This window comes from Antechinus flavipes, chromosome 3 (genome assembly GCF_016432865.1).
Source record: "Antechinus flavipes isolate AdamAnt ecotype Samford, QLD, Australia chromosome 3, AdamAnt_v2, whole genome shotgun sequence".
Classification (NCBI taxonomy): Eukaryota; Metazoa; Chordata; class Mammalia; order Dasyuromorphia; family Dasyuridae; genus Antechinus; species Antechinus flavipes.
This window is the reverse complement of record NC_067400.1, coordinates 77,401,648-77,411,991: the sequence shown is the minus strand read 5'-3', so window position 1 is coordinate 77,411,991 and position 10,344 is coordinate 77,401,648. Positions and strand designations below refer to the sequence as shown.

The 10,344-nt window shown below is 36.8% G+C and overlaps 1 protein-coding gene across 3 annotated transcripts in view; it reads right to left on the bottom strand.

Annotated features, from left to right (window-relative positions):
• Positions 1-2,689: 2,689 nt before the first annotated feature.
• KLF7 (KLF transcription factor 7) overlaps positions 2,690-10,344 on the bottom strand; it is a 103,108-nt gene continuing 95,453 nt past the window's right edge. For 2 of the 3 annotated variants that reach the window (XM_051983685.1, XM_051983686.1), the window contains exon 4: positions 2,690-9,218. In XM_051983685.1, coding sequence (XP_051839645.1) covers positions 9,167-9,218 — 52 coding nt within the window. In that variant the 3' untranslated portion in view covers positions 2,690-9,166. The remainder of the gene's footprint in view (positions 9,219-10,344) is intronic. The other variant, XR_007951691.1, reaches the window with a different exon arrangement.

The window sequence follows — 10,344 nt, the reverse complement described above, 5'->3', positions numbered from 1 at the left end:
AAATTTTAAAATGCTATGTTAGCTATTATATACTCAAACTTCCTATCTCCCCTTTCCACATATCCTTGCAATCTAGCATCTCCCATCATCTTTCTATTCAAATATTTTCTCAAAGTCACCAGATAAATCCTAACCACCAAATTCAATGACATTTTTATTCTTATTATCCTCTTTGACCTTTCTCCACATTGATATACTTTTTGGTTTACTTCCTCTCTCCCTACACACCCACCTTTATTTGATTTTCCCTCTCAGTTTCAGAAAGCTTAAACTCTTCTTTTCCTTCCTAATTGGTCTCACTCTTTCTCCACTTCCCTCACTTCTTTACACCCTTCTCCTCTTCCCCTACCTTGATATGAGTATTCCCTAAAATCAGTGTTTGGCTCACTTTCTCTTCTTTATATAATGGATAATGAGATTTAGAGCTGTAAAGAAACCTAGATATTATCTTGCCCAACCTTTCCATTTGAAGATAAGGAAACTGTGGTTGGGGAGATAGGGCTTGCCCAAGGTCACACAATTTTCAGATTACACAGAACTAGAATTGAGATTCAAACTGAAGTCCTTTGACTTGCAAATCAATGCTTCTTTTTATTATAATAATAGTTCTCTAAGTAAGGTCTGGAGACCCCAAGAGTCCCTCAGAAGTCAAAACTTTTTTCACCATAACATTAACATGTTTTAATTTCTAATATGGTAAATATTGATAGATAGAACTCACATGAACAAAAGCTCTTTGGGGGAAGTGCCTTCAATAATTTTTGTATAAAAGAGTCTTGAGACCAAAACTTTGAGAATCATTTCCCTGCTTCATTTTCTTCAGGGAAATGGGAGTCCCCTTCAGAGTGGGGTCAATTAGCTTAGAAGGTAGTATAAAATTGAATTTGCTGACTCAACAAATGGGTTATCCCTTCATAAATGCCCTTTGTTAAATAGTAAGAGGTGAGAGCTGCTTGGAGCTATAACTAAGAAGTTATAGCTGACAATGAGGAAAATAGTAGAGATCCAGGCAATGTAGGGTCATTTAGTGCTGGCAAAAACAGCTCCACACCCTTCAATAATCCCTAAGGTCCTCACTATATTACAATGTAGTTTAACAAGTGATCTTTATAATGATGACCTTAAGTCACAGAAAAATTAGTCAATTATGTTCATATTCTTACATCAGTAAGACAGGAAAACTTTAGGGAAATAATGAAGTTTTGATCTTAAAAAAACCCAAAATTTCAGTACTTTGAAGCTTTTAAAAAACATATATATATACATACACATACACATATATAAACACTTTTACACGAAATCGAGCTTTCTTCCACTCTATTGGACTATCTCTAAAGAATTATTTCATTCTATCCAATTCTAGGCAAAATAGTATTTCTATTTATCAGAAAAGTTAAATGATTTATCCAGTGTCTTACAATTAGGAACAGCAAAGCACAAATCCCATGCTTCTAACTCCTAGTTAGTCAAGCTTTCCCACATGTAGTTCAGTCATATCTTCTCCTATAATACTTTCAACTCACATGTTTCGTAACCTTCAGGAGATATTTCAGGTGAAATTAACTTTTCTAGAAACAACTTCTTCCCAAATTTGGCTTTGTCTATTCGATAAGTACACAACTTTGGGATTTCTCTTCTATAACTATTTCCCTACCATGCTTCTTTTCCTGAGAAAGGGGTGTAGCTTTTGACACCACCCCTGTAATTACAGCTTTTCATGCAATCCTATTCAACTTTCCCTTCTTTCAAGATACTCCCTAGTTGTGAATCAAAGTCCAAGGCTTCATTCATTTCCTTCAGTCACCTGCTTCTGATTTAATTCTTCCTTATGAGCCCAGCAGGTAATGATTTGGTCATGTTGCCTCCCTTATGGCAAACAATTCATTTCAGATTTAAGTGGAAGTAGATTCTACCTGCTTTGGAGAAGCAAATATTATGGGAAAAGTGCAGAGAATAAAACTGTATATTGTATACTTCTTAATTTAACCCTCCCCTGAAAACCTTGGAGTAACAGGATAATCCTCCAATTTGTTTCAGAGCTTTATCTTTCCCTAGTCTATAGTCTTTCACTTCTAACACCTACTCATTGTTTTCTCCTCCCCTTATTTTTGAAGTTGATACCTACTTTTGTATCCCTGTTTTAAGATAATAAATCTTTAAGAGGCTACCACCTCTGACAGCCCTTCTCCATTTCCCTTCATAATAAGCATACTTCTCATAAACTCTTTTTCCCTACCTAATCAAGCTACCTTTTCTAAATCTCCCTTCCTCTTAAATAGTATCACTTATTCCCTTCCATTTGGTCTGACTCCTTTAATTGCCTCCAGAGTAAATAGCCTCCTACCTCCAGTCCCTAAAAGAAACTGCTTTAAGCAAGTCTCTCCTGTCCCCTCAAATAAATAGCTTTCCATAATCTGAATCAGTCTAAAATACTGCCTTTCAAAACCTCTACTCATTCTTCCTTCCCTCACAGGCATGAGCTTTCTTCTACCCTCCTTATCTGAATTTTGAATAATCTCATTGGAACTGATTTTTTTTTAAACTCTCAAAATAAAAAATCCTAATGTAACCTCTTTTGGTCCCTTTCTGTCCTGCAGAAAAAGCTATAGCATGAAGTATATAATATCTCACTTGTGCTTCTATGATTGCTTTTCTTCTAATAAAATGAGAAGGAGGATACGCTGAGCCATTCCCAGGCCAAACACATTCTACTGTTTATTACACATATTACATTCTTAAATAAAAATGCGTCACATAACATTTTTTGCATAGATATCTTACAATATACCAATTTAAAAAAGAATTATGAAACAGACCAGTAACAAAAATAAATTTTTTCTTCATTAATAATTTTGTAACATTAACATACCACCATCATATAATACAAATAATATTTTTAAATCTTAAGACTTTTGTACAGCAAAAAAACTTGACAAAGTAATATATTTATATATATATATATATATAAAAAGCTTAAAAAAAATAAAATGTCAAAAAAAGGCAGAACTGAGGGCTATAAGACTAGGTACTTCTGTGATATATTATAAATACCAAAGAAGGCCTGAGAGAATGTGACTGTGGGGTTGAGGGGTGGGTCTCTCCAAATACACTTGTTAGACATCTGGCAAAAGAAATGATATAGTGCAAAAAACAAATTCCTTCAAGCAGTATCTTTAAAAAAAAAGGGGGGGAGGATCAGATGCAATTTAAAAGCAAATAAGTTTGTGCGTGGAGGATTATGGGAGTGAGAAAGTAACTTTGGGGTAGTTTTGATGGTGAAGAGGGAAGGGCTAGGAAAACCACTAAACATTTATTTTGCCTTAAGTGTTGTTAGGGGAGATCTGGGTGATAAGTGGTTGTTTTGTTTTGACCCCTTCTTGGTCATGAAATACAAATGCAGACTTAAAAGAAAAAAACAAAACAAAACAAAAAAACCAAAACTCTAGTTTGAGCCTGTATTCAGAGAGCAAATGCATGCTAGAAAAAATAAATAAATCCAAGTCAAGGACCAGCCCATAAGCCAGAAAGCCTTCCTGGGTCTATGCGATTGCAATTATTCTACCTCCAGCCCAAAGGCGTCACAGTTAAAATGTCCCCTCATTGTGTTCTCCTCCCAGCGTTGACAAATTTTAACATACTGGCAACTGTAAGCATGCTTTCCCTCCAAAGAAGATAATAGGCACTGGTGGCTATTCCACTTATAATATTCGCAGCCCAACTGATTTCCTTTGGTGAAAGTACTGCACACACATACATGTGTGAATACCACCCTCAGAATTTTGATGTGGGGCTCATTTTATGGCAGTATACAAAAGCTGGAGTGAAATAAATTGAAGATTTCCAAGCTTACAGTTGAAAAAAAATTGTAAAAACAATCCCAATGAAGAATGCATCCACCTTCCCTCACAGTCACTAAGAAGCCCTGTTTGGGAGGAGGGGAGTAGGGACAAAAAAAAAAAAATTGAAAACACCAAAGTCTCTAGCTTAGGATAGTTGGAGATTGAGGAATTTAGGTGATTCATCTGTTTGTGGTCACCTGCTTCCCCTGGACTACATTTAGATAGCAGTGTTGGGATTCGAAGGATGAATACAGTCAATGATAGCTTTTCTGTGATCTTCCAGGAGATCCAGTAAAGGGAGATTTGAGAGAAAATATTTAAAAAGCAAGAGAAAACCCTGGAGTCTTAAGCTGTTAGCCACATGGTATTTACAAGCAGGTTGTTTTTGTTTTTTGTTTTTTTGATGTTGTTGTTTGCTCTAACAATTTTTGTTGCTTTCTCATCTCCAGGGATCCTGAAGACTCTTGGATAAAGGATCCAAGAGGTTAGTCTAGTCTCTATTCCCAGATATTTTAAAAGTTCAAAATAAGTTACCCCACCACATCTATACAGGTGAATCACAACCTCCCAGAATTTGTTCTTCTGCCCTCTCTACATGACAATCAGTTACTTCTGGGAAATACAAGCTGGAAAGTTTCAGCTAGCTGGTGCATTTCAATCAGGTTCTAATTTCTGAAATTTTATTTTATTTTGACAAAGATCTGGGGGCAGGATAACAGCCAGAAAAACTGGCTGTCATAGAACAGAGATTTTTTTAAAAAGCATCTGATTTTCCAGGTGGTATAATTAAATGGTTTGTATTCTATACATTTTTCCTTCCTTCTTCTCCTTCCTCCCAAAGGGCAAATAGTGGGAAATGGAAAATGGTAAATATTACCCATATCATGAATTTTTAAGGAATGACTTTCACAGAGGGAAAAATTTTTCAAACATATATTTGAGCCATTAAAGATAGTTCTCTTGTTTAAATGTCTTGTTGATGGCAAGGAATTAATATCCTTCCATTTAGCTTAGCTTTTGCAACGGCATAGCAATATTGATGTCCTTAATATATTGAATATACACATCTGAAGGTCCAATTTATTTGCCCCCTTCAGTGCAAAAACTCCACATGGCTGTCTTGGAAGTTGAGCCAAAGTGAAACCCTTCTTTTAAAATCTCCTTTGCCTTTTAGGCTTGTAGAGAATTTTAAAAAGAGGAATCAGTGCAATTAAACATGCATATGAGTTTCCTTTTATCTCCTCAGAATCAAGCCATCCAAAAAAAGGCAGAAAAAGATGGCAAAGAGGGAGTGAAAGATGAGGGTGAAAGTAAGGGGCAGTGTCCAGTAGAATCAGGATGAAGTGATGAAATCAGGAAGATTTGTTATGATCTTTGCTGAGGAAAGCACACAGGGACACACACAAAAAAAGGAAACAATTGGTTTATGAGATTCATTCTGAGCCTGGGAATATTTTGTAAGATGCTACTTTGACATGGAATTCAGACATCTATTTTTCTGGACATAATACCCTTCACTAGCAGGCCAATGGGCCGTGCCAATTAGTCATTCAAAGGACAGGAGATTCTATGAGATTTGTACACAATGACTGAGAGGTTGGTAGCCATGAGCTGCATTATGATTTAGGGGTACCTTGTCTTTGACTTATATTCAGGTGACAAGGGGAAAAGACACCTAAGTAGAAGAGAAAAAGAATCAGCAATATTTTCCATTCTGCAAAGTTAATTGTGGGCCAAGAGCAAAGTGCGTTTGAAAGGTCTCTTACACGAAATAAATAACATGCTGGCACTTTCCTTACATGGTTGGGATTTCCCAACATGTTAGAAGATATTAATTTAAGTGAAGAATGAGAAGAAATTGTTGTTCCATTAGGAACAACTTAGAAAATACTGCTCTGAATACCCAATCTTATTTAATTTCCTTCTCTCTCTCATTTAAATATGTGTGTATACACATATATACACACATATACATAGGCATATATATGCCCCAGATCTACTTATATGTATATGCATCTACATATATGTATATATGTACACACTGAGATTGGTTCCTTAGGTAGGCCCTTAAAAATCATCCTTGTACCTTCTTACCAGCTGGTAAGAAAGGCCTTTTCAGCAGATATTTTGTCTCAAGTTATTTCTCCCAAACAATAGCATTTAGTTCCTGGTGCCAATTGGGGCTGGTTGAAATTCACAGCTGAGACTTCAGCTTAAAGGAATATAGCTTTAAAATAACATTACATCGCAACTATCAAGTTCTTCAGCAATTCTAATGTTCCAACAAATGAATCAGGAGTAAGAGAGTGCCACCACCAAATATCAATGAGTCCAGCTCTGGGAGAGGTCAAGAACAAATTAATTAAGAGTCTCACTGGTACAAGAAAAGATAGAAGAATTACCAAAACATTTCAGACATTCTATGAGTACCAAAGGGCCCTTGTTCTGCCACATTTAAATGAGAACCTGACAAGACCACAAATGACAAAAGGAAGTAAATAATTAATGATTACTTTTTATAAAAAAAAAAAAAAATGTTATGGGTGTTATTTTTTTTAAGAGCCTTGCATTGAATTGTCAGTTTAAAATTTAAGTTGCCTTGTAGACCCTTAATAATAGTAGCATTTCAAGAGGCAAGAGCAGCTATTGCTCAGGAGAGGACCCTTATGATGTTGGCAGCCCAAGGCCTATTACCGCGAGTGATGTGATGTGTCCATGCACTCATGCTGAAGGCCGCAAACAGAAATGAGATTCTAGGGTGTCTACATTTTCATGTAACGCACTGGCTGGATGCGCTGCAGAGGAATACAGCTGAGGTTCAAGTACACTCACACTCCCAGCTATCACCCGGAAAGGATGCTCCACACATTCAAATGCAATCCCATGGAACTCCGGATGGAATGGCCAAAAAAGTATTCAAATGTAGAAGTAGAGAACTACAAGATTGTCAGCAAGCAGTGCTCCAGGAATTGTTTCTAACTTGTGTTAAGTTTTACATCTTTGGAATAAAATTAATTTTTTTTCTTAAAAAATACCCTCCGACTAATGTTTATATCATTGCCTCCAGCAGATGGGTAGAATTTCTGTGTGTGTGTGTTGATTTTTTTTTTTTCTATCGTAGAGTTTTTATTTGTTTTGGTCCACATCTTAAAGAAATTCTATGGGCCAGACCTCAAAATCCCTCCCCCTACCCCCCAAACGTCCAAATGGCAAGCCCACAGCATTTGGCTAAAGAGGCTCATTTACTCACAGTGGAGGAATTTCAACATCTCAATGAAATCAAAAGTTACAGAAAGCTGAGGAAAATCAGGTGCCAAAGATCTTGATGACTACTCATGGTGTTTATGTTTAATTATTATTATTATTATTAATTATTATTTTAAAGAGAGTTCAGTTTTGCATCCCAAATATGTCTGGGGTGACATTTTAACAGTCAATGAGTCAAAACAGTCAAAAGGAGGGCAGGAGGGTAGCCGGCTGGTATGAAGGAACAGCAACCATTGGTGGACCAAATGACATTTTTGTTTTCTAGATGTGTCTTGAAGGGATGGTCCAATAATATACAAAATATACAACCTGTCCTAGTGACCACCCCACCTGCTTGCATAGGCCATTTAATGGCCCTAAAGGCAGTCTTTGGAGTTGAGGCCAGTGCCAACTAGCTAGAGATACAGGTATATCGATATCAATTTGTACGTGTGTGATGAAAAAGTGAGGAATCTAAATCTCCTTTGAGCTCCAAAGGTCAAATTTAGCAATGGGCAGGATTTAGCTTGGAGAATAACTGGAGGGCCTCTGCTAGTCCTGGATGCTCTAAGTCCCAGGGCATGATGGGCCCGCTGCCTGAAATGAGCAATACTTCTCTCCCTTAGACAGAAAACCCCCAACACTTTGCATAAATGCCAGCCCTTCATTCCCACAATGGATTCTTAAAGTGTATTTTTTTTTCCCTTTTAAGCAAGCAGGATAATGTGAGCTCAGTGGAAATGAGAAAGAAGGATTGACTGATGCTGTGTGAAGACTCTGGACTTGGGAGGCATCCTCATTTTTGCTTCCACTCCTGGATGGAGGGATATTTTTGGCTTTTTTTTTTTTTTAATCAGGTCATAACCCAAAGTTAGGTTAAAGACACAGATGCCCATTGAGGCTAGAGACATCTATGCTGTAACTGGTTAGTAGGGTCGCAATAATAACACACAACACAATTGGTTGATCACCATGGGCTGAGGCCAGCAACGCCCCCAAGGAGGATATAAGAAGTGTGATGTCGCATCTGATTGGCCACTCCGGGATTCGGGGATCCAGGTGACGAGATAGTCCTAGAGGTTTTAGTCCATGGAGAAAAGATAAAACATTTAAGCTTCCAAATAAGCTTTTCAAGTTTTCATTAGCAAAATCAGAGAGATTAAAAAGAAAAAATCTAGCTATGGCAATAAGGTGAGGCCAAAGGTATACACTGTGATTTTTTTTTTCAAGGGTTTTATTCTCTTGGCCACTTTGTAGTCATGCTAGAAGTTTCCAGAATCCCTAGTGCATATGGTGTGCAAAAAGTAAGAAAACAAAATTCCTCCTTCACGAAGTCTACACGAACGCAGGCCAGAAAGTGTAAGGTGTCATTCCACAGTCTACTGCCGTTAAGGCCATTGGTACGGACTTGAAAAGATCTCAATAGCTCAGTCCTATGAAGAACCAAAACAGATCGAAAAGTCTGTGAGGAAGTCTGATGTTTTGAATATTGGGATTTTTTTTTTCTGACACAAAGGACAAATGAACCGAGAGGTTAATTTTGGCTACCAAACTGGGATTTGGTTTTCTAGGTCATTTTTTCCCCCAACCATTTAAAAAGAAGACAAGTTAGTGCTACAAGTATGCAACTTTAAGATGATGTATTCTCCTATCAAGTTGCATTGAGAAGCAAGTTAAATAAGCCCCTCTTACTGCTGCTGTCCACCTGCAGAGAAGTCACATCCATTTTCTTTGAATTCCATTGCCAACAGCAGGATGCAATTCTGATAGCGCTGAAGTAGGCAGCCTTTCTGCCTTGCTGAGAGTTCACCCGGTTTCTTCATCATCTTCTACCATCTGGCTAGAGCAAGGCATAAAGAACAGACGTAGATATCTTGAGTACAGTTGAGTGCATGACAGAGTGTGTGTGTGTGTGTGTGTGTGTGTGTGTGTGTGTGTGTGTACACAGAGGTTTATATGTGAGAACTCTCTCTCTCTCTTCCACAAGGCAGCAAGTTCCGACCAAATTCCAGCCCCTTGTCTAAAGATTCTTCCTTTAGACATTAGCCGGTACCATGAAGCTCCTCTGGTTATTAGGTTATTTAGATATGTCTCTTCATATGGAGGGCAAGGTGATCAGACCTGGAAAAACACCTAAGGAAATAAAAAAAAAAAAATACAATGTGTGAAAGTGGAGAAGACAAAGATCCCTCTTATCTAATAGTAGTTATAATTTACTGGTGAGACCCCAAGTTTATAGAACTGTGTCATAGGATCTCTGAGTCAATCCCATAAAGAATCTTGGCGATCACCAAGAATTGTCAGTAGCAATAATTCCAATATTACATACAATATACGATATACAATACCTCATTTGCATATATTATTACCTCATTGGATTTTCATAATATTCTTATGTGGTTGATGTTATTAATAATTACCTCTCATTAGACAGGTGATGGTGAGAGAGGTTAAATCATTTGCCTAGGGATTTGATTTCCAATGTACTCTCTTAACTGCTTTTACAAATGGCTCCAAACATTTATATGACTTGCTCAAAGTGGTAAGTACCAGAGCGAGGGTACAAACTTAGATCCTCTTTCTACCATACCAAGACTCCATTATTGTACTTTGAAAATATATGTCAAATGCATTAAATTTTTGTTTTGTTTTAATTTTCATTTATTCTTTTTTTTTTTTTTGCTTTATGGAGTAAAACAAGCACTTCCATAACATAACATGGAAATGCTTATTTTATTCCATAAAATAAAATAAAATAAAAATTTACGGAAAAATGAATATGTTCAATTTTTTAAAATATATTTTAAATATATTCTTTTTTTTTCCCCAAATAATTCATCCACCTAACACTGCCAGGCTACTAAAGGTACTATAGATATAGAATCCACCACTGGTATCTAAAAGCCATAGAATATATTCCTGATTTTTACTACTCTATTAAAGTAAATTCTTTTTTTTTCTTTTTTGCCTCTTTTTCTGCAATTCATAATCATGGGCTGAAAAGTTCTACTAGACTAAGGCTAATAGAATGGAGATTGTCATAATGCCTGTGTGGGTAGTTTCCTATTCTCCAATTTGGCCTCTATTTTTCTGAAGCTTGATGGTTCTCCTGCCTTTGAGAACATTCCCTAATGTTTTTCTTTTCCCCCAAGAAGAAGCCCCCATAATCAAAAGCACTTAAAAATATGTTAACAACTAGATTTCATATTTTCTCTTTGAGCTAGAGCCTCTCTCCATTTATGCATACTCTCATATTCTT